This window comes from Lipotes vexillifer, unplaced genomic scaffold (genome assembly GCF_000442215.2).
Source record: "Lipotes vexillifer unplaced genomic scaffold, Lipotes_vexillifer_v1.1 scaffold627, whole genome shotgun sequence".
NCBI lineage: Eukaryota > Metazoa > Chordata > Mammalia > Artiodactyla > Lipotidae > Lipotes > Lipotes vexillifer.
In genome coordinates this window covers 1,983,548-2,008,627 of record NW_006787891.1, presented here as the reverse complement: position 1 = coordinate 2,008,627, position 25,080 = coordinate 1,983,548, and the positions used below count along the sequence as shown (strand labels likewise).

At 40.3% G+C, this 25,080-nt stretch overlaps 1 protein-coding gene across 2 annotated transcripts in view; it reads right to left on the bottom strand.

Annotated features, from left to right (window-relative positions):
• Positions 1-25,080, bottom strand: part of MPPED2 (metallophosphoesterase domain containing 2) — a 177,119-nt gene that overhangs the window by 83,470 nt on the left and 68,569 nt on the right. For both annotated transcript variants that reach the window (XM_007460929.1, XM_007460930.1), the window contains one exon: positions 1,395-1,620. In XM_007460929.1, coding sequence (XP_007460991.1) covers positions 1,395-1,620 — 226 coding nt within the window. The remainder of the gene's footprint in view (positions 1-1,394; positions 1,621-25,080) is intronic.

Sequence of the window (25,080 nt, the reverse complement as noted above, 5' to 3'; positions counted from 1 at the left end):
TGTCTCTTAAAGGTAGTTTGAAGAAAATGAGATGATAGGTATAAAGGACCTAGTGCCTGACATTTGGTTAAGTACTCAATTAAGAGTTCAGAATCACAGTCAGGTTGATTTTAAATGGAAATATACTTCCTGTATCCACTCATCAGTCCTTCTGGTCTGATGAAAACCAAATTTGGCTAGAAAACCAAATTACAGGAAATATCTCAACTTTCTCTTTTACAGAAGAGCATCCAAACTGTTGAGTGGGGTGGCCAACCTGAATTCACTCTGTCCTTTTCCAGCCTTATCTGCAACTCCTAAGGCAGGACTGGGATACTTTTCCAGGTTAAGTGAGTAAAGATTAGTTTTTCTGCTCTATATACACACAGGGCTCTCAAAAAGTAAGAAAGCAAATAAATAAAAATCCAAGACTCCTCTGCTACTGATCTTCTGATCTAACACTCCCATTTTAGAGATGAAAAAACTGGCTCTAGAGGCTAAGTGACTTGCTCAAGTTCACATAAATATCTCATGGCAGAGCTAAGGCCTCGAAAATGGTAATTGTTATACTAAGCAAATCACCAGGCGCTCTTCTCAATCCATTGCAAAACATCACCTAGTTTAATCCGCATAATAACCCTCTAAAAGTAGGTATTATTTTCACTGAGGTTCCTTCTCTATGAATTAACTTCTTCAAAAGCAGACAACTGACAACTGATAGAGCCAAGGTCAAAATGTTTCCTTGTCTGATCCCAAGGAATACACGCCTGCTTCAAGTTTTCTAGAGCTGAGAATTTCAGTACTGAGAATTCTAGGACTGAACTCTCAACCAGTAACTTCCAAACTGTCTGTGCTTCAGTCTTGTCTGGGGAGCTTTAAAAATACAGGTCACTGGGCTCCACCTCAGGAAGGAGAATCAGAGTCTCAGGGGGATATGGCTTCAAAATCTGTATTTCTTCAGAGTTGGTCAGGTGGTTCTGATGTGTAGCAAGATTTGAGAAACTAATGTAAGCAAGATATTTTATGAGTGCTTCCAATGTAAAACGAGAAGGGAACGAGTCACGTAGGCTGATGGAATGTTCAGAGTGGCTGAATCTGCATGAAGGGTAACACAGTGACCTTCCACCAAATCCTTCTGTGTCCCGCAGACAAACATGCAGCCCCGGTCACACAAACAGACACATATCTACCAAAGCCATGCTCCCATTGATCTTGCCTAAAGAAATCTGCATCACAATGAAAACAACAAGCATCGTGTTTTGCAGCAGTGCCAAAATATGTGTTATGTCCTAAATACAGCCAAAAGGTTTCTCTTCATCTTTATCCTTTTGGTTTAAGGCACCTAAGCCAGAACCATGCTTTCTGAGTGCTGAGCTAAAAAAACAGAGGGGAAGACTGTTGGAATGAACACTTACCAAGGTGCACCGTATATCCTGAATCCCTTCACTGTTACCTCCGAGTCTTGTAAGTAAATACTGTTTGTCAGGAGGGACTGAACATTGTCAAAGTCCTCTGGTTTCAATTTGGACACAGAGGGGAAACGGTAGTAGTCCTGTTTAACAAGGTCTGCCATGAATTCCTTATCAAATGTCAGTTCATGATTCCCAGCAATCACTATTTTATATTCATATGGCAGGTTTCCTGAAATAAGAAAAAAAAAGCACCAATTAGCATGTTCATTTCCCATCACGAAGCACAACAGCAGAGACTGTGTGACTAGCAGACAGTATCCCCAAATGAAATAGCTCACGCATTCCTTTCTATTTCCATGGGAACCAAAATTTATGACTACTTTTTTATGCTAACAAAAATGACAATAAACGGGAGATAGGAAGCTGCTCAGAAGCTAAAAAGCTACTAAGGAGACATTAAGTTTGCTAGTTCCATTTCCCTTTTCTGTCTGCTACAGATTCACTGTGATGAATCCACACTGTGACAAATCCATACTTTATAATCATCCAGCAAAAAGTACTTTAATCATGAGCCTTAAAAAGGTCTGGACTTGGTTTTGACCCTTAAAAAATAAGCTGACCGACTATTCTTAACAACTCAGATAACTGCTAGATTTTTTAGTATAAGCTTCATACAAAAGACATGGCATAGCCAAGCATTTCACAATTTACATAAATGAAAGGAACTACACAGTACAATTTCATATGGCAAGTTAAAGTTTACCTTTTGGCTTGCGAATAAAAAGAACATTAAGAATGGCCCCCTGATTAGAAGGCTAAATTTCCTCCCATTGGGATGGGAGAAGAAACTGTAAAGCTTAACCCCCTTTTAATATTTATGGTATGGAAATGTGAGTTCTCCATGTGTGTTTTTTATGCAGAAGTTTCCCGATCAAAATGAGATAATTCTGGGAAGAAGAATGAAAGCTATAAAGGAAAACCCAAACACCATACTTCTGCATAGATTTATAATGTTTGAATAAAGTACGGACCATACATATTAATAACTCACCGTGATGCTATAAGAACCAAAATCCAAAGGGAGATAGTGCCGGGAAGCTGCCCCCATCCTGAAATTAATGCCTTTTTCTCTTCTTTGTCATTATCCATCCCTCAAGCCTCACCACTGGGCAGCTGCTCATTTTATTTTATTTCATTTTATTTTGAGGAGGAAAAGGGCGGGATGATGGTGCCTATAACTCCAGCTTCCTGAGACTCCTAGGTCCAATGCAAAATTAATGTTGCCTGCTATTCCAGGAAGAATGAAAGTTACCACTAGCAGGAAATTGGATACATTTGTTGTAAGAATTGGTCCTTACCAGCAAGCCAGAATCAATGATTCAGTTAATGAAGCTTATAGTGGGGGAGAGAATTATATTGTTTGGAAGGGAAGGCAAGTTTTGTCATAGGCCCACTTGGATTTCAGCAATGCAAATTGCTGAAAAATTGTATAAAAATTTTAAAATTATTAAATTTTTAAAATTTAATAAAAGTATTAAAATTGTATATATAGCATGTGGGTTAAGGGGGAGACTTAGGAGAGAGGTGAAAGCAGTCAGAAAACAACACTGCAGAAAGATGAAACCGAAAACATTGTGGCCAAGCATCAAAAGATATCCTTGATTATTAGCCCACAATGCTCTGTGAAATGCCTTTGGCCTCAGTTATTTGCAAGGCTACAGTGAAGAGCTCATAGAAAATAGGAAGCCTCTCTTAAATGCATGCAGAACTTATAATCTGCACTAGCATAAGGCAATAAGACTGTGATGTAGTTGCAAGCTACTTGGATAGAATGATGATATTTTGCACAATTCCCTGCACTTAAAATACAGATGAAAGATGTATTAAGAAGCCTGCAAATTCCCAGCACTGCACGTGCTGGAAATTTTTGAGATGCCCCACAATTTCAACATCATGGCTCTGTGAACAAACTGGCCTGATACTGCATCCCCAGACTCACCTGTGCTCCCAAGGCTGGAACGGGCTGAAATGTTTTCCTGGACAGTAATCTGCTCCAAGGCAGGTCCTACCTGCGTGAACCTTTGAGCAGCTCTATTTGTACAAGTCATGCTTTAGCTGCTGGTCCTCCTTTAATCATTCATGATGATGGACTCGCTATAAACCCTGTCTTTATGTACCACTGCTCTTGCAAGGGGCCTTGGCTTCTTGTTTTTTTCCATTTCAGAGCTTTGGTTCAGGGATGGAATGGGTGAGACTGGGAAACAAGGTGAAGAAAGTACATTTCTCCCCTTCAGATCAGTTAAGAAAAAAAAAAAAAGTAAAACTGCTGCAAAGTAAATCTTTCTCAGGAAGACAGCCTCTTCAGTGTCTTTTAAATCAAATTTTGGAGACTCAGTATAAAGAGGTAGCCACCAAAATGAACAGCCACAGAAAATCGTGATATTTACGCATTGCCAACAAACTCATCTCTTTCTGAGAATCCAACAGTAGTTTCCAAGTTCCATCCTCTGTTACCTATGTTATGAGATTGTCTGACATATTTTTTTTTTGCTGAACTGACCTTTCATCTATAATCTGCCAACCTTTGTGTTTTATATGAAAATTGTAAGCAGGGCAGCTGACAAATCTCCTGTTACTTGATGGCATTTTTGTTTTTTTCCAGACTAGATTAATTTGGAAGGCTCTGCAGTCAAGCTCTAACTTCTCGTTATTCAAATAGCATTATTTTAAAATTGTCAGACAAAGAGGTGCCTGCCTTTATCCATTTTATTCAGATCAGGCCATCGAAGCTGACCTGCCTGAATAAAAAACCAAGGCCATAGTGCAGTTATTCTAATGTGGAAAAATTCTTGCTTTGAATGACCTAAAGAATTCTACCAACTAACCAGTTCTATCTTTCCTAAGACACGGTATATGTTCTATTGGTAAGATACAAGATTATTTTAGGTGGAATAGAGATGAACTTCTGACAAAATGTCAAGTAGTTTTGTATGTTCTAAAAATGCATATTTGGAAAAACAGAACAATGCAAGTAATGATATATGGCTTCATTTTTCATTTCTATTTTCATTTTTCTATTTTTGTATATAAATTAAGAGATGATTCAAAGAAAACTATTGAGCAAATAATAACACAGATAATTCACAGATATGGCAAAGTGATGACTAGCAAGTGAATGAATGTAATTTGGGAAACTAGCCCATCAATCAGTTCAGTTTAGAGCTACTGATCATAAGTAAGACGATACGTTCTTGGAGGCATCAATTAAGTCTTATTCAAATCTGTATCTCCTACTGTATCTGTATCACCTCACTGTATCACATAAATAGATGCTCACTTAAAACTAATGGATAATGGAAGTCAGCTGGGTCCTCACTGCTATTCTACAATTCTAATCATCCTATACTCTTGCCACTGCCTATTCCCTAAGCCGCTATCAGAAAACTTTTCCAGGTTCCTCTCTAGGTTCCAGGCTCCTTTTGACTCTGCACTTAGCATACAATACGTCCTCACCTCAAGATAGACTCTCTTTATTTCCTTCTCTTCACTTTCCGATCACTGTTTACATCTTCTCATCTTTCTAATAATCGGCCTCTTAATCCATTTCCTGCCACTGGCACTTTAATTTTTCACACATGTCTCTATGATATTTTGGGTCTCTTTATTTCTCCTCCTTAGTGAGTTTATGTTTACCCACCCCAAGAAAATAAAAACAAGCAGCTCTTCACTCACACACACACACACACACACACACACACACACACACTCCTCAAATGCAATCCTAAACCATCCCTAACCTTACTTGATCTTTGAGATGCTTCCTCATTTTATTTCTAAACTTCTGGAAGGAGGATTCTAGAAGCTTGCACCTGGTATGCCAAATTCAGCCCACAGATGTATTATAGTGGGCCCTCAACTGTGTTCTATTTTATTTTCTTAGTTGAACTAACATTTAGAAATCAGGAAATATCACACCAAAAATTCAGGGTTTCTGGCTTCTTTTGGAAGATAAAAAATCAGGCGATACTGACCTCAGTCTGCTGCAGACCTTCTCATTCCCTGTTACTTCTCACACCTTGGCCCACTTATCACGACTGTGTTGCCTGATGGGCTACCCTACTATTAGAATCAGCAACTTAGACATAAATGGCTACTCAGAATTTACCCAATGTAATCTGCCTTTGTTTCTGTACTCTTCCAAAAGCTTCCCTGAATGTCAATAAAAACCTCCTAAAAACCAAAGCCAAGGCTTTTTCTCCATCCTCATCTCCATGGATGTCTCCGCAGTGACATCCCTGTCTGACAAAGCATCTCTTCCTGGATCAGTGATGCTGGACTCTGCCTTCTACCCCTCCCTCTCCAGTATTTCCTTTCCTCTCTTCTTCCTCAACTCCCTTTGCGTCCCACCTCATTCTCAGCTGACCCATTACACTTTCCCTCTTCATCTTTACTTCTATGAATATTATTTAATATTTTCTTACTGTATGTGTCACACTTCTATTCTCTGCAATTTAATTTTAAAATTTTATTACAAATTAAACTGTGGAGGCAGCAAGAGGGTAAGAGTGGGGCCTCTGCAGGCTTCACGACATGTTAGCTGTATGACCTTGGACAGAGCCCTTATGTTATCTATGGTGCGTTAGCAACACGGGGATAATAACTGCATCCACCTCATAGGTTGTGTTCAAGATAAAATGACATAAAGCTTCTAAAGCGCGTGTGTGGTATGGAGTAAATAATCAGTGCACTTTATTATTTTACTCCATTTTTTTAGTTTTACCCTTTGCATGTGACTTGTCTCCTCCTAGACTGTAAGGTCCTTGAAGGCATGGATTGTGGCTTGTGGTTCCTTGTTTGGCCCAAAGTACCCAGTTCAATACCTTCCCATATGGCAGGCACACAATAAGTATCTGTTGAAGGAATGAATGAACCTCTGCAAGACTTTCCAGGAACTTCCTAAAAAGAATTCCAGGAATGGGCTTGTCATCTTGAGCTATATGACAAGGCTTAAACCAGTACTGGGTTGTCCTCCAAGTTTAAGCCCTCCTGAATTGCTAGTTCAATTAAAAACAAACAAACACAGTTGGGGGCCAATTCTAATACATCTAATTTGGCCTACCAGCTGCAAGCTTCTGGAATTCTCTTTCCAGAACTTTAGTAGTGAAATGAGGAAGCATCTCCAATCCAGTCTAGCCAAATACTCTCCAATACACTGTTTTTAAACTGCAGTTTCTTCAAATACAAATGGGGAGAAAATAAAAATACTACCCCTAGGGTTTGATGCATATTAAACAATATACTGCATGTAAAGGTTTGCACAGTTTCTCACACTTTATCATCACTCAATAGATATTAGCTGTGTTATAATAATTATTATGATGATTGCCCTTCCCAGCTGCCAACCAAGAAAATATTAGTTTATCCACAAATTGGATCACTCCCTGGTCACATTGCACAATGTCATTGCCTTCAAAGAAAAGCATGTGGAGATGAAAGAGAAAACTTCGATTTTCCAAAGGCAGAAACTGGCATGGTCCAATGTATCCTTGAAATTAACAAAAACATTGCTAGGGTCATTAAGGTATCTGGATCTGAGGTGATGGTGGGTGGACCTATGAGGCCTTCAACCTATACACAGTGCAAACCTAGCTGCCTCTGTCGAGATGCTTCTAACCTTGAAAATGTGTGCCCTCAACACGTCACTTCTTTCCTCCTTCTAACATCCAGTTACCCATCTCTTCTAACGTTTACTGATTGCCAAAAAATGGGCCAGGATCGGCCCCTCATTCACAGATGAATAGTGTAACCTGTGATAAGTAACGCCCAGATTCTATTTCTCTCAAGAGTGACTACTCATTTGGAATACCCCTAATATCTTCATAGAATCAGATGAAGGTACTCTTCGATGAGTATATAGAGAGGAACAGAAAAAGAAAAACTAAGATCTTTGGCTATGAACATGTCTGATAAAGCCGTGACAACTTTAAAGCAGACACATAGCGGATTGTGTCAAGGTCAGCCTCCCTTCCTTCCCAAACTCTGGACATTTAATGTGTCACTTAAAGCGGCTCCCATGTTTCACACCCTGAGTGATTTGAAAGCTGTGCTCTGTAACCCTCCCGGGGGCTGGAGCAGGACGATGTGAGGAAAGAGACAAGGGGGGAGGGGAGGGGCCTGTTCACCATGGCAGCACTGCTTTCCTTTATTTTACAATTTGTGGAAAGATTTGATTCGAAGAAAGTTAGCCCTGGCTTAAAAATATTAAAAAGAAAAATCACTGATGTATCCAATTCAATTTTACTAATGAAGAGAGTGAGTGCCAGAGAGGTGCTGTCACTTGCTAAGCAAAGTCACAAGTCAAGCTGGTGGCAAAAGTGGGACAAGAAAAGCTCTTTGCCTCCCCTGCTAGTATTCTGTCAGGTGAGCCCAAATCTTTTTTTTTGGGACACATGATTTATTTATTTATTTATTTTTAACATCAGCATTGGAGTATAACTGCTTTACAATGGTGTGTTAATTTCTGCTGTATAACAAAGTGAATCAGCTATACATATACATATATCCCCATATCTCCTCCCTCTTGCGTCTCCCTCCCACCCTCCCTATCCCACCCCTCTAAGTGGAGGTGAGCCCAAATTTTTAACAGCCTCATGGACTTTGGCTTAAGACCTATCTCTTACATGAGTCCTCCTCATACCACACATGCTGGCTCATTCCCCAAATGTTACTGCAGCTGTGGGTGCAGAAGCTGTACTGTAGCTCCCAGAAGAATCTGGGAGCCTACCCAAGGAAGGGAAGGTCACAGACTTGAGAAGGAGGAAAAAAAGCTCCTTTGTCCATTGTTATGCAGAGTACCAGAATTTAAAAACTTGTTGACTGTATTATGAGAAATAAGATGAGGCTTTGACAGTAGAATAGAAGTCCAAGGTAATAAACTAAAATGTCTACAGGGACCAGAGAAATAAGACAAAAATGTGAACTGAACTAGGTAGAGGTAAGAGAGAGTGGTGAGGACTAGGGCACGTGTGCATCAGCATTTTACAATAAACATATATAAGCGTTCCTCTGGCCAAACACGATTCCTTGCTAGCTTGCCCCGCACCCACCAATAAAAGTAATGTTCCTCAAAATTACCACACAACTGCAACTTATTTTTTAAAAATCATTATGGAATGTATTCCTCTCGAAAACTCAAGTTCATGTCAGATCAGAATCCAAGGTCATTCCAGAATACTTTCTTTTCCTGGGAATCTGCCTGCCACCTACTAGGAGTTGGCTCCTGCCCCACACTCTTCATTCGTCATGAATGGAGAGTATGGAAAATAGGGGCAACCAAAATGGCCATCAGGTTGTGACTTACGACAAATACCACCTTCACCATGCCCAATTTTTATCAGGGATCTGACAGGCAAGGTTAACTGACTGCTATCTCCTATTTATTTCTGCTAAAAACCCAGGGGGAAAAAACCCAGAGTACAATAGTAGTTCTTTGTGAAGGAGATCATCCCAAAGCAAACATGGCTTGCTGGGTTTCCTGGGTAAAGGAAAACCTACTTATACGAAGGTGACTAATTAAAATATCTCCAATCTCTATGCACACTCCCCTCCATACTCCTAAATTCCAGACTTTGAAAATATATGAGGAAATCAAAAATATTTCTAGCATATCACTCTCATAAAATAAAGCTCACTATGTAGCAAGAAGAAAACAACACAGAGATAACAAGTCAGAAGAACCTGCAATGGCTCCCAGATGCCCAGGAGAATACAACTCACAGGGCACAACCTTCAGGCTCACCTTCCCTTGCCAATGTGCTGGAAAAAATGAACTTTCTGAGATTAAAAAGAATAAAACAGATATATACTCAGACCTATTATCATGGGACTGTTATACACAAAAGAGATATATTGCAATTCAATCACATTTCTGAAACCTTTGGTCTGTGTGGGGCACTGTAGATGTTCCCTAATGCCAATGTTATAAAGGGACCTTGTTATAGCCCCAAGGTGGATAATAGAAGGCATTTTTTTCTGTTTAAAATTATTATTGTATTTTAATATCATGACTCCAGCAGAGAGGGAAATGTTTAAACTCTTGAAGGTTCTCTATTCCACTCAGGACTAAATAAGAATAACTTGGGCTTGAAAATTGGCCAAGCAGAAAATTTTGCAGGAGGAAGGAAGGAAAAAAAATAATACCAATGGCTATGAGGATGGAAGAATTATGAGGCTCTGGGATGGACTAAGAAGATGTGTCAGTTAAATTTCTTCCTTGATTGGGATTTGGGATTAGCAGATACAAACTATTATATATAGGATGGATAAAACAACAAGGTCGTCCTACTCTACAGCACAGGAAATTACATTCAATATCCTGTGATAAACCACAATGGAAAAGAATACGAAAAGGAATATATATATGTATAACTGAATCACTTTGCTGTACAGCAGAAATTAACACAACACTGTAAATCAACTATACTTCAATAAAAATTAAAATAAATTAATAAAGTCCTTCCTTGATGACTGCTGGGGGCCAACAGCAGAGAAAGGCTGAGTCCAGCCTGGAGGCAGGGAGAGGGCTCTGAATCTAGAAGCAGGTAGAGCCCACCTTTCCCTGCTTTGTTCCCAGCACCTAGAAAAGTGCTTGACACATATTTGGTGCCCACTGCCTACATGTTAAATGAATGAATGGACCTCCAGCACTCCCTCTCGGCTCCACGGTTTGCACTCACTTGCCTCGGCTGCAAAGCCACCAGAAACATTCAATCAGGGCAAGCTCCGTCTCTGACCTCAGTCTGTCCCCCGTCAGGCTCCATTAATTTTCAAAAGTCCTGACAGCTCTAACGTTAATACTCACACTTGCTGATGGAGCCACACAGCAGGTTCAGACTGCTACCTTCTCCTCTGAAACTCATGCATTAGGGTTTCTTCCATGCTTGCAATGGGAAACCAAGTCTAAGAAATATTAAACACAGAAAACTATATTACAATAATGTCAAGGCTGAGCCGGAAACCCAGGAGAAAGTAAGGAATGCTGAGTGAACGCCCAGTGGTCTGCTGCAGGAATTAGGGCTAGTGTTAAGAAGCCACAGCTGAAATGCTCCCTCCTCCTCTTCAGCCTCCTCCATAAAAAGAATCACAAGGCATCAGGAGATGTTATAAGCCTAAATCCACAAAGTCCATCCCTCACCCAGGAAAGCAGACCCCCCTCTGGACCCGAGTAGTTACCAGTATATGGCACTGTTGACAGGTAATGTAACTAAGAAGTGTAAACCACAAGGCCATTAGTACACATAATTATTATGGACCTGAAAACATCTCAGAGATTTGATTGCTGCTCAGCAGCAACTTGTTTGCATGCATTCTCGTCTCAACCATAACCTTATTCCAACACAGCTTTCTGTGACTTAAACACACACAATGCACACAAACACACACACACATTCATACACTTTACTACCACAAGGTATTAAAAATGAATGACAATCTCCTCCTTGTTTCCCAACTGAGTACCTCTAAGTTGCTTCCCAGACCAACATGGCATGTTCTATATGTAAAGCCATGATGGTAACTGTCCAGGGAAGCATGGCTCCAATTATACTTGAGTATTACCATCTGGCTATGTAACTGGAACCATGGGTAGTCTCTTCACTGTTTATTTTGTCCAACCTCTTCCTTACAAATGGGAGCCTTGGCTTGTTGAAAAAGACTGATATGCCATACAACAAATCTGATCTGAAACAATCGGACTATCTCCTAAAGACCCTTCAGTTGACTTCCTCAAGTTTCAGAAAACTGGATCCAAATCAGGATTTCACTGGATAGTCACAGGAAGAATTGGTAACAACATTGTCAAGTCTCATCTCAACCAGCCGTGTACATGTTTATATCACTGGAGCATAATAGAATGTAGAAATAATGGCATGATGGAGAGATCATGGGCTTTGGAGTCAGACAGATTCGGGACCAAGTTTCTGATTCTGTCACTTACCATACGAGAAACTGAAACTCAAAACATGCTACTTAACCTTCATATTACTCATCAGAAAAAATAAGGATAATTGCACAACCTATATTACAGAGTGGACATGCAGACTGAGTGAGATTGATAAAGAACTTAATATAAAACTCACACATAAAGGACGATTATTATTATCATTATTTTTATCCTGTCTTTGTTCTGCATTGTAACTTCATTCGAGATAAGAGGTTCATCTCCTACTTCTTACCATCTTAAAAGAGTATTCAATGAGTGTCTTTAACAAACTAGTAGTGTTGACTGACAAAGTCTACGGTGAGCTGAAAAAAATATGTTGGGATTTTTTCCCCCACAAAGCCTTTAAAAGAGCAACTAAGAAAAAGGTGTTCCTTCCAGCAATAATTACAAAATAAGTGGCAATTACTCTGCTGAATAATTAGAGGAACAAATACAAATCCTATGTGTGTGCATTTTAAACCATTAAGTATGGTAAAAAAATCCAATAAAAATAATGCTGGCATAAAGGCCATCTTCTTTAAAAAATAATAACTTTAGAGGCTTTTTAGATTCCCTCCCCACTTTAACCCCACAAGTAATAATAAAAAAAACTTTTTGTAATAACTACTGTGATTTTTGCATGCTGAAACAATGTTTGGGCAGATGAATGCAGGATTTCAGTGTGCAGTGATTCCAAGGGGCTGGTCCACAGAAGCCAGAACAGAGGGTTGACAGTGGAAATAAAATCTCTGCCTTAACAGCGCCACTGGGGCTAGATGAAAATGGTCTTCTAGAACTTGATTAAAACTAAATTGAAAAAGAACATATTTGGCTAATATTACATTAGACTAAAATGTAGAAATGAACCCTAATACTCTTGAAATCTAATAAGGAAAAGCCATCTCAATTTCCAAACTTTCAAAAGCATCTTCTTTAAATGCATCACAGATGAATTTACATGGTACTTTTGCCAATAAGCAAAACCAAATCACAGGTTTCAATTGGCTTATATTGGAAAGTGTGAGAGCAAATGCTAGAAAATGCAATTACTGCAAACAAACTCCATTTTCTCCCCTCTGAAGGGAATCTCAGAGAATATTTTATTGCCATCAAATAATATTTCTGAAGGCATCAATACACAGTTCTATTTTCTTTTCAGAGTGCCCACTTGCTATATAATCTAATCCACTCTACGGATATCTTGAAATTTAGAAAAGAGTCTACAAAAAATGATGCTGCACACACATTCTATGTCAATTTTAATAATTTGCACTCTGGACAGGAAGTCACATAGAGCAAAATTTAGGATCCAATAAAATTGACTTTTCCCATTTTATATTTGAAAATTTTAATGAAGCCTTCCAAGAGTAAAAACTTAAGAGAAATCTCTCAGGGAAGGTTATTTTGATCAACAGTGACAGTGATGAGATGGAGACAACGAAGATCGCATTCATTTCCTCTTCCATTTTTGCTTCTCCCCCACCCCTCAGCTGGCAAAATTTTCTACTAAGAACTCCAGATAATCGGAAGCTACAAAGAAGACTTGCTGGGTAGTATGAAATCATGAAGTCTCCTGCTGATAAGGTTTTGGTTTCATTGAAACACTAGTTCCAACAGTCTCTGACCTCTTCTCTTGGGAAGAGCTTTGTTGCCTAATGCCCCAAGCCTCCCCTTTGGGATGAAGCAGTACAAAATACGTAGTATAATTTCTCAGGAAGAAAGGATTTCTGGAAAGTCCATCATGGCCCTTGGGGCCCAAGGTTCCAGGAAGTAGAGTTGGAGGTCTATTTCACTTTCTATATTTTTCTTCTTTACTCATATGTTATGGTCTGAAGATTTGTGTCCCCCCAAAATTCATATATTGAAATTCCCAATGTGATGGTATTTGGAGGTGCTGCCTTTAGGAAGTGATTAGGTCATGTGGGTGGGGGTGGACGCCCCATGAATGGGATTAGCGCCCTCATAAAAGAGAAGCCATAGAACTCCCTTGCTCCTTCCACCATGTGAAGACACAGAAAGAGGACACCATATATGAACCACAAAGAGGGCCCTCACCAGAACTCAACCATGTTTGATTCTGGACTTCTCAGCCTCCTGAACTGTGAGAAATAAATTTCTGTTGCATATAAGCCACCCAGTCTGTGGTATTTTGTTATAGCAGCCTGAATGGACTGAGACATTAGAGTTTACTAGTTTCTTGAGATCTAGCCCCCAGCATTTTAAAGCTACAGTTCAAGAGACAAATTTGCACTGTGTCTTTTTAAATCTGTTTTCTCATAAGTAGTATGCTTAAAGCATAAGGTGTTTTTTAAAGCTCTCATTTAAATGATTCAATTAAATATTTTAAGGAATCCAGATAATCAGGCCACAGTTGGAGAACATACCGTCTGTGGAACACTGTTCGCAACAAGACAGTAAAATGAAAAAAAAAAAAAAAGAAAGCACAGGTGGTCTTGTTCTATGAGGGTCCCTATTCCTGAACATTTGAAGTCAAATGAATACATACTGCTTTAGCCTTAAATTGTTCATTAAAATACATGTCCATTTCTGTCCCTTATTGCACACATCCATGCCTTCTGACAAGGTGTGGATTTCCCTACCTTTCGGTTTGCTTCTTTTATGGGCTGAATTGAGTCCCCCTAAAATTCTTATGTTGAAGCCCTCTCCCCCAGTACTTCAAGTATGTGACTGTATTTGAAGATAGGATCTTTAAAGAGGTAATTAAGTTAAAACGAGGCCATAGGATGGGCCCTAATCCAATCTGACTGATGTCCTTATAAGAAAAAAAAAAATAAGGGCACACAGAGAGACACCAGGAATGTGTATGCACAGAGGAGAACCATGTCAGGACACAGCAAGAAGGCAGCCATCTGAAAGCCAAGGAGAGAGGTTTCAGGGGAATGTAAACCTACAGACACCTTGATCTCAAACTTCTAACCTCCAGACTGTGAGAAAATAAATTTCTGTTGTTTAAGCCACCCAGTCGGTGGTATCTTGTTGACAGCCCTAGCAAACTAATATACCTTCTTATAAGGCTTAATCCATCCTACACACTAATGCTAAGGTGATCTTATTAGAATAGAAAACTATTCACATATATTCCTCTGTTCACTTACACAGTCACGCACATTAAAATCCTCCTAGACTCCCTGTTATTGCCTATAGACAAAAAGCCGAACTCTGAATACATCACTTGTGTGATGTGTACAACTCTTTGTGACCTGGCCCCCATTAGTCACCCCTCCACTCATATTCTGGGCTCTGAGCTTGCCAAGTGCTTGCAGTTCATAGAACGAAGAATCTGTCTACAGGGCTCTCTTTCCCACTTGACTATGGACTTCAGGAGGGTCAGACTCTATTCTATTCCTCTTTGCATTCCCAGCAGGCTTCAATAATTATTTATCAAATGAATGAATGAAGAAATAATTTTATCCTGGTTAAGGATAATGTGAATATGAGTAGCTAGTATCTCAGTTTTAGACTCCAGATGGCCTTAAAGTGTTACAAATCCTATTTTTATTTTATCCTAAGATGGCACCAGATATATCCATCACAAGATATTCTATTCATTTGCCATTGAGAAACCAAATATGATTTTAAAAATCAGTTATAAGGGGACTTTTTGTTGGGGAAGGCAGATGGAAGCAAAGAGACTGGTCTGCACATAGTAAGGATTCAAATTTGTTGAATGGGTAAACAAATAAATGGACAAATAAATGAATGAATAAGCTATACACATCACGCAAATAATGCTTCAATTTCAAAAAAGAAGGGAATTACTATTGTTGCATGATTAACACTATTCGTTTAAAGATTTTTCCAGCCTTTGTTCCCAGGATTAGGGAGCTCAGAGGAGATAATCAATAGTGGAGTTAATGCAACAGCCATTCATTATTTGAGGAAGGTTCCTATATTTCTTCTTCATTGTATCCCTTCATCTGAACGTTTCCCCTCCTAGGCCCCTCAGGCAAATCACTGATGTTTTGACAGCTGGCTTTGCAGAGGCCACTCTTACACGAATGAGTCTACTGACCAAGCCAAACAGGACATGTGTGTGCATCTTCTCAGGCCCCCAAGTCACTGGGTCAGATGAAAGAATCCAGGCTAACATACTTGTAGGGCCAGCTTTTTCCTTTTGCTTGCAACAGAAAATCAAGAGGCAGCAGGGTGCTCCTGACCTCTTATCCTCTAATTCCAGGCTCGCTGAGATTCCAACCTAGGCGAGTCATCTGAGATCAGAATCATTCCTTCCATGGAACAAGAAACTAAGACCCAGCAAGGTTAAACGACTCAGGTCACCCAGTGAGTTTGTGCAAAGGTGAAACTCCTTATTTTGCAGACCAATCCTCTCCTTCTCTACCACATCATACAATGGCAGGGTCAGAGTTTTTAAGTTGGAGATCATTTAAATGATCTGCTTTAAAGATTAGGGAATTCAGGTTCTGAAAAACTGAGAGGCTTTTCTGAAGACAGTGCCTACAATCATGAATCCTGACTAAAATCAATCTGCCACTACCTGCAAGGACCAACCGATAACCCCGGGGCATATGGCCACTAATTTCTTCGTATCTCATGGACACTCAGGACTGCTCAGAGTTTATTGTTGGGATACTCTTTCTTGTTCTTTTTTAAACTTCTACTCTTACAGTTTAAGATTATTTTCTTCCATTTGATCCATAAGGGCATCTGTTTAGCCACCTTAACTGTGAGCTTAAATCAGAGAGTAACTTAATAGAAATGACTGCTCTGGGACTTCCCTGGCGGTCCAGTGGTTAAGACTTCGTCTTCCAAAGCAGGGGGTGCGGGTTCGATCCCTGGTTGGGGAGCTAAGATCCTACATGCTTCAGGGTCAAAAAACCAAAACATAAAACAGAAGCAACATTGTAACAAATTCAATAAAGACTTTAAAAATGGTCCACATCAAAAAATCTTAAACAAAAAAAAAAAAAAAAGAAAGAATAAGAAAAGAAATGACTGCTCTGAATCCAGCCACTATCCTTCCAAACTTTTCTTCTGTCTCTGACACTATTGCTGAAGCATCTTTAATGAAACCCAACAGTAAAGATCTTCCATGAGAGCAACATCGCCATTTTTTTTTTTTTTTTTTTTGCGATATGTGGGCCTCTCACTGTCGTGGCCTTTCCCGTTGCCGGACGCGCAAGCTCAGCGGCCACGGCTCACAGGCCCAGCCGCTATGCGGCTCACGGGCCCAGCCGCTACGCGGCATGTGGGATCCTCCCAGACCGGGGCACGAACCCGTATCCCCTGCATCGGCAGGCGGACTCTCAACCACTGCGCCACCAGGGAGGCCCCCAACATCGCCATTTTTACTTATTTTTTTCCTTCAGTAGCTAAGGAGCTATATTTGTTGACTCTCAGCCAATTCAGCACCCCTTTTTCATATAAAATACCAAGATGATTTCTCAAGGCTCTGAGCAAAAGATTTTCTAGATTGATATTTTTATAACACATAGGCTCATCTCAACCATGGTATTTCATGTCTGCCTGTCTCTGAAATACTAGCATTTTCCACTAGGATTATTCTCTCCAGAGTGGGAGGTAAAAGCAGTATCATTGATTCTTAAATGCTGAAAATAGCAGGCAAATTTTTTTGAAAAAGACTACTTTCTTAAGATGAATTCTTTTGGAGTGTTTTAGCCAGAAACTGGAGATTAGATACACTAGTAGGAAAAGAAGATATTTTTGCAGGGTCTAACAATTCCCCACAACAGAGAACTACAACTATTGCTATTCAAACCCATCCAAAGACTGTAAAGTTGATTCCTTACTAGGAAGGTCTGGCCAGACTTCAATTCTTCGGGTTCATCTCTTCTCACTTTTTAACTCTGTAGTGTGGCATTTCACTTTAAACGCCACATTCTTAGATTCACCCACTTTGTGGCTTCCTTGCCCTTTGGGCTCATTTCAAAGCTCTTGCAAAGTCGGGTCACAACCTGATTTCCTAATCCAGCAGCCCTGGGGGAAAGAAATCCTATTAGATCCCATTAAATCTCATTAGATCCCTGACCCTCTAAAAGTTAGAATGAGATCTGATAATGAAATAGGGTCCCAAATGCCCATGGAATGGTCAGTCTCCCCACGACATTCAATAGCTATTCCCTGGGGTCCTAGTGTATGACAGGCAGTGTGCTTGACGTAATGATGCACAAAACAAAAAAAGTCTCTGCTGTTATGGAGCTTAAACTCAGCTGGGAGTAAGAGACAATAAAGCAGTAAATACCCACTAACGTAACTCAGATTATGGTAAGTGCTAGGAAGGGTATTAGCAGGTGCTATGACAGAGAGTAACAGAGAAAATCTACTGAGATTTGGCAGTCAAGGATGGTGTCTTTGAGGGAGATTAGTGGACATTTTCAGTCTGCCCAGCCCTTTTTCAATAATAAGATACATAAGAAATAGACTTCCCTGATCATATGTAACATAATGTAAGGAGGCAGGGAGCACATTCATGCATGCTTACCCACGCATGCGTGCGCACGATGTTTAGAAGAGTATATCAACCACGTGGTTCCTTTAAGATCTCAATTTTCATGAGAACACCCATCTTCTATTGTCAATTAGTGGAAAATTAACTAGAGAATATTTTTTTAAACCAACTCTTGTGATCGAAAATATTTCTAAAACGTGTTTATTCAACTTCCTGCCCCGGGAAGACAAGCATACTAAGGGCCTGATAGTGAAGCAGCCATGCAGGAGGTAAAAAGGTACAAGATTGGGCTAGATGTGCACATTACTCTGCAAGTGAGTTATTGCTGCCGTCTGGGGGTGGTTGGGAGCAGTTCAACAAAGCTGATGTATTTGCTTATTTTCTTAGGCTTTACCTTGGTCTTCTTAAAAATCCTATTAGAGGGAACTGGGCTCTGGGTAGTTGAGGTTTACTATAGCATGATGGCTTAACTGAAGGGATGCCAAACAGGAGGTAACAGACTGTCCCGCGAAGACTGTGCGGACCGGCGCTGAGCCACAGAAGACCTGGGGGAGGGGAGGACTAGGGCTTACTCCTGACGGGGGCTCTGCTCCCCCTCTGCCACGGTCATTCTACTTGGCCACCACTGACTTTCCATGTTCTATTCATGCAACCTCAGACCTTAAAGGCCTTAATAGGATTTCTCTCAGCTCTCCAAAGATGCCGTGGACAAGGCTTTACAGGAAGTCGTACCAGCCTGTGTCTTGGTCCAGAAGCAGATCATTTTTGTTTGTTGTGTGGTGGAACAAGTGGAGCGAAGGGAAAACTTTGTTCAAAGAAAAGTTTATAAAGAAGCTTGAATTAAAGAACAAGAGTCAAAATGCATCTGCTGTGGTTGAAGAGAGCCTGAAGGTGGGGGGCGAGAGGTAGAGTTCTGCCCCCTTGGCCCCCATTGCTAGCCCCTTGCAACACGGCTGAAAAATCACTGCCCTAGAAGTCAGATTGTGCAAAAGGTCTGAGATAGTTACTCTAGGCCAGTGGCTTCCAAACCTGTCTGATGTCCTGAATTAGGAAGGGAGTTAAAAAAAAAAAAAAAAAATCAGATTCCAGACTCCCTCCTGGGAGACTCTGATTCTCTAGGTCTGAGCGGGCCGTGATCTTAAGGAAAAATATTCTCTTTTCTCACTTCCACTTTTTCTTTGCATCTTCTAGCAACTAGGTAAGATCTCAGTGGCCAACATGACCCTAGCAAGAGGGGTATTGGAGGCCTCTTGTCCTACTTTCCTTCTTGTCCAGAGGCAGAGGGAGTCCTCAGTCTACCCATGGTTCAGGCTAATTCACCTATAAAGGAAACTGAGCTCAAAACCACTAGAACTGAACAATGATATCATTCATTTCCGTTTGTTCTTGCTTTTATTTTTGCTTTTGCCAGGCTTTGACTGTTGTGCATGTCTCTTTTACTGAGGGTTTAACAGGCATCCTTGCTACCCTATATCAGTGGGTTCAGATTCCAATGGGTCTTTCCATCTCTTGATGACCAACTGATGGTGACAACTAATTCATCTGGATTATTAAAAGGATACTCCCTGTGCTATCATTAAGAATCTTGACAGGTCAAGTTTAGATGGGTAAGAGAGAAAGAAGATTAAGCTACTCTGAACAGCCAGCCATCAAACATAATACACGATTATGGGTTGAGCCTCTCAAAGTTTTGGAATGTGACTGCATAACAGGAATCTTCTCTCTGGACATCATTTCTACTGGAAAGAGACATAGGTGACTAGAAGCCAATCATCCTGTTTAATATATGGGGCCTGGTAGTTGTTCCATGTGAAGGGCAAGAGATGAAACAGAAGAAAGAAAAGAGAAAAAGAATCAAAGGAAAAGGAAAAGAGAAAAGTAAAAAGTTTCAAGATGAAAATAGGAAACAGGCGATAAGCATGACATTTTAAGTGTTACACAAGGTGTCTCAGTCACCAGCTTGCCATGCCACAACAGCTGTCTCCTGAATTACAGTAAGTCAAACTAAATGAACTCTATTCTAGGAAAATAGTAGGTGACTCTCTCCAAGGTGCCATCTGAAGATCCTTCATTATTTGACTCATGAAGCAGACACTGTTGATGGTCTATTCAAATCCTCACCCCAGCTTTCCAAGATAGCAGAGCCTCCAATTTTGTTCATATATTCATCCCTCTTGCCTCTCCCCCACACCCCAGAGCCATGTGCTCAAGAAAGAAGGGCCTATTGTTAGAAGACCCAGGCAAGTGGATCTTGATTAATCAGCAATTCTATTTCCCTTGCCAGTGATTGGTTTAAAAAGGTGCATGTCACCCAGTCCTAGCCAATGAGACATGAGGGCCAGTCTGCTGACGGGCTTCTGAGAAAGGGTCACCACCTGTACAAAGAGACAATACAAGGAGGAAATGGCCCTCTTCTTCCTCTGAACATTGTCGTGCCTTCATTATATGCCTGGTACTTCAACAGTTACTCTCCAACCTTAGGAGCAAGACTAACAGCCTATGAGAAGCAGAGAAAGGAAGACTGAAAGAATTCCTGAACTACCAGATCCCGAAAAATGCTTTACTCCCAACCTTCTTGTGGTATAACAAGCCCCTTGTTGTTTAAGCTATTTTCTTTCTTGCAGCCAAAAGCCTCCTAACCGATGCAACTCACTATGTTTATATGTCCACATGTTTAATTAATAATCTTTCTCCCAAATAATACTGTTTGTATACCTTCTATTCCTCCTTACAACAGCCTAGTAAGGGATCCTGATAACTGTAAACAAAATCCAATGATGATGACCATTATGAGGTTTAGAACTAACACACAAAACATTACCCTCTGTTGGGCTCTGCCTTAAAAAACTTTATACATTAACCTACTTAATCCTTAGAACAACCTTATGGAGTGAGAACTATTATCCCCTTTTACAGATGAGGTAACTGAATTAACCAGAGATCACAATGGAAAAGAATGGCCTATTGTTAAGGGTGATGAGAGTTTGCAGAACGTATCCCTGAACTTGACCATGGGACACTGTCATAAGTGAGAATGGTGGCACTGGACTGGCAGGAAAGCCACAGAGGAGTTCATTAAAACTCCAGTTATTCAGACTCACCAGTAGAGAATCTGATTCAATATGTCTGAGCTAGATTCCAGGAATCTGAATTTTTAACCACCTACCTGGGATAAGCAGTCAGTTTTAGGAGATAGGGAACAGGAGAAAAGTGAGCTGCCCAAGATTTGGGGGACATAATAGGATAAACTGAGTTGGTCTATTAACTCCTTTTTAAGTAAGTATGCAAAAAGCTCAAAAGTTAACTCCTATCAGAGTGATTAGATAACCTTGATTCTTTATAGATTAGGATCATAAATCAAAATTAATCTGCTTCCTAAATCCCATAGAACACAAACAGTTTTGTGTTTTCTTGTCTTCTTGACTGCCTGATTCACATAATGGCCCCAACTTGCCCCACGATACACCAAGAACCTCTAGCAACAGACATGAAACTGCCTCCAATGTGAAAGATAGTTAAAAATCCCACCAAGCCAAGGTCACAGTCATTTCAGGAACTTTCTAGTAGAGATACTTGAAAGTCTGGATTGGCCAGAGAGTTAAAATAAAGCAGGCATACATTTTCTGTCTATCATGGTCAGAGAACATGAGTTTGATAAAAGATGAATGACACTAAACCAGGACCTGTAAACACATGGTATGTGTTTAACCATCTCCCCATCCTACAACATGGCAAACATTGCTAACTGATCACAATGTCTTTCCCATTGAGTCTGGATGTGGCATGAAGATCCTTCTTAACAAAGTGCTTCAGGGCTGAAATTCCCTAAGAACATGGATAAAAATTAAGATCTTTTACAACTAGAAGAAAAAAAAAGATGTGAAAATATTATGCATTCATCTCCCATACACTCTTCTGGTGCATCCAAGTCTCATTATTATTATAGCTCCTCGTTTCTTGTTCATAACGAGCACTTGGATAAATGTTTGCTGAATGTAATTTAGTTTTTTCCTACTAATTTGGCCAAAGAATTTAGCATTTCCCTAACGTGAATATTAAACTCAGCAGAGCCCATGAAACACTGGAACCAAAACAGTTAATTAGCAAGTCACCAAGACTGGAGCAAGAAGCAGGAGGTCCGGCTTAGGAAGCTGCCCATTTTTCTTCTAATAAAGAAAATAAAGACAGTAATTATAAGAACATTTATTAACCCCCCAGTATTGGTAATTGCCATCAGATGTGGGTCTGTCAGTCTTGCATTAACATAAGCTACTGAATCTTGGTTTTCAATGGCACAGTAATGCCTATGATGCTGCAGATAAGTGCTAATGCTCGAGTTTTGAGACCCAAGCCCTGTGTCCAGCAAATGCTTTTAAAAGAATTTCACTCTCAATGGTTGCTTGCCCAGAAGAAATTCATTTTATGTTAAAAAAAAAGTAAGAAAGAAAACAAGGAGGCATTCAATTGAGCAAGCATTTTCTTAACTCATTTTAAGATAATCTCTTGCATTCACCAACAATTTCTCCAATGGGTAGAACCACAGAAAGAGACTTACTATGGTTCAGCTGTATGCTCCATTCTACATTGGCGTATGACCTAAAATAATGGAATGGCGATAAAACAAAAAAAAAAGAAAGGCTACTATAATGGTCAGGACACGCCGACCAATTTTAAATTGAATTACACAGCCTGCTAATCTTTATGATGGGATAAAATTTCTTTCTACATTATGCATTATACTAAAATTTGTAGCACCTCCCCCTCCCCACTTCTTGAGCTAACAGACTCCTACACACACCTCCTCCCTGATAAAGCCTCTCTTCAACCCCAAAAGCATTGTTCTTGCTGACTGCGAAGACAGGGCACAGCTTGTGCAAGATTTCATTTTTACAGCTATTGTTAGTTGGTGTGCATCTATATTTGACACCAGAATATACACAAACAGTATTATGAACACCTGGCCTATTTTCTTAATACCACAAGCACACATTTTAAAAAAGGATGGATTCAAACATACACATATGGTAGAAGAGATTTTTCAAACCAACACTACTGAGGAGCTTTGTTAAATTTTTAAAAAGGATGTGCAGAATCCCGCATACTGCATATTTGATGAAGCAAGCACACTTCAGAAACTCTGAACTAACCAAGTCTAGAAGTAATACAAACTTTTCTGAAGGATGAGCCTGCCTGTGTGGGCTGAGTTCTTGATCATTTGGTGTGTTTCTCTCACTCTTTAGGTGACCGAGCAGGGTGCCAATGCAAGGGGAAAGAGTGTGTTCTATAAGCATGGACAACTTCAGACCTCACCTGCTCTAATCCCGACAAAGAAAACTAAGAGAAGATGGCAGGAATCACTTTAACAAGTTTCTTGATCCTTTTTCGTCCTGTCAGGAGAGACGAGTTTCCAAACTGACCTTATTAAAACCATATATAAAATACTTCCAGGAGACTGGACCCTTCTTAAAACTTGAGTTCTTTCCAGACACCTCAGACTATGGAATCTTACTCTGTAATGCATTTTGGCTTATGTATAATAAAAATGAAAGACACACCCAGATACACTGACTTGTGAACACATGCATGCTCCGTATCACTAAGCTGTATCTAAAGGGAAAAGAGTGTGTTCTATAAGCATGGACAACTTCAGACCTCACCTGCTCTAATCCCGACAAAGAAAACTAAGAGAAGATGGCAGGAATCACTTTAACAAGTTTCTTGATCCTTTTTCGTCCTGTCAGGAGAGACGAGTTTCCAAACTGACCTTATTAAAACCATATATAAAATACTTCCAGGAGACTGGACCCTTCTTAAAACTTGAGTTCTTTCCAGACACCTCAGACTATGGAATCTTACTCTGTAATGCATTTTGGCTTATGTATAATAAAAATGAAAGACACACCCAGATACACTGACTTGTGAACACATGCATGCTCCGTATCACTAAGCTGTATCTATGACCTTTTTTGTTCGGCCTTGCCGCGCGCCTTGTGGGATCTTAGTTCCCCGACCAGGCACTGAACCCGAGCCCTCCGCAGTGAGAGCGCGGAGTCCTAACCACTGGACCGCCAGGGAATTCCCAGTGACTTTTTTTTTTCTTAACATTTGCAAGGCAGGAAAAGAGACCATCCATAAGAATAAAAACTTACATCTGAGGACTGCTGAAAGAGCATATGGCAAGTCATGAGCTACAAAACAACTAACAGAAACCGCACATAGTTTCTGTTTTAGATATTTCCAGAAATCCTAGACTCTTTTAACTGACACTCTCTAGTCCCTCCAAGACACACACTGGCTGCTGCCCACAGTGCGCTGACTAATAACAGTCACAATTATCCCTGGCGACCCCTGTGCACTTCTGCTCCAACATACCGCATCCCAGAGTTACATGCCTTTATCCTCAAACTAGTTGATGCTGGCTGTACTTTTTACCATAATCATCTAATCGAAGAGGATGGCAGGAACCACCTTAACAAGTTTCATGATCCTTCGTCCTGTCATGAGAAACGAGTTTCCAAACTGACCTTATTAAAACCATGTATAAAATACTTCCAGGAGACTTAAAATGACTAGATATGAACATTAAAAGACTGTATAAATTCACTGTTGCATGAGGGTATATGACACCACTTTAAAAAGGGAGGGGACAAGAATCATAATAATCTAGAACTACTCTGCACTCAGATTGTTTTGCAAGTAAGTTTTCGTTCTTACTCGCCAATAAATACAGTGGAAATGTGATAAATATGATACATTTTAGATAAAGGTGATAAACTATATGTGTGATTTACCTAAGAATGATAGTGCAGTTTCCGAATCACAATGTCTATATTCAAAGAAAAGCCTTCAGACACGGCAGCTACAGATCAGAAGACTGGCCAAAACATGAACATCTGTATGTTTCAAGTTAAAATAAAAATATTTAGCTACGTGCTCATCACAGTTATAGTTTCCCGCTTTAGCTGACTTTTTGATTAATTGCACACTTTCCAGTCCCCGTCACACTGGACAAGAGGGCTTTAGCTGGAGTAGGAATTGCACATGCAAACAGCTGTGAAGGTGGAAATCACACTCTTCCCTACCCCTAACCCTCACACGGCCTTTCCAAAGAACAAAACATCCTGGGCTTCCCTGGTGGCGCAGTGGTTGAGAGTCCACCTGCCGATGCAGGGGACATGGGTTCGTGCCCCGGTCCAGGAGGATCCCACATGCTGCGGAGCAGCTGGGCCCGTGAGCCATGGCCGCTGAGCCTGCGCGTCCGG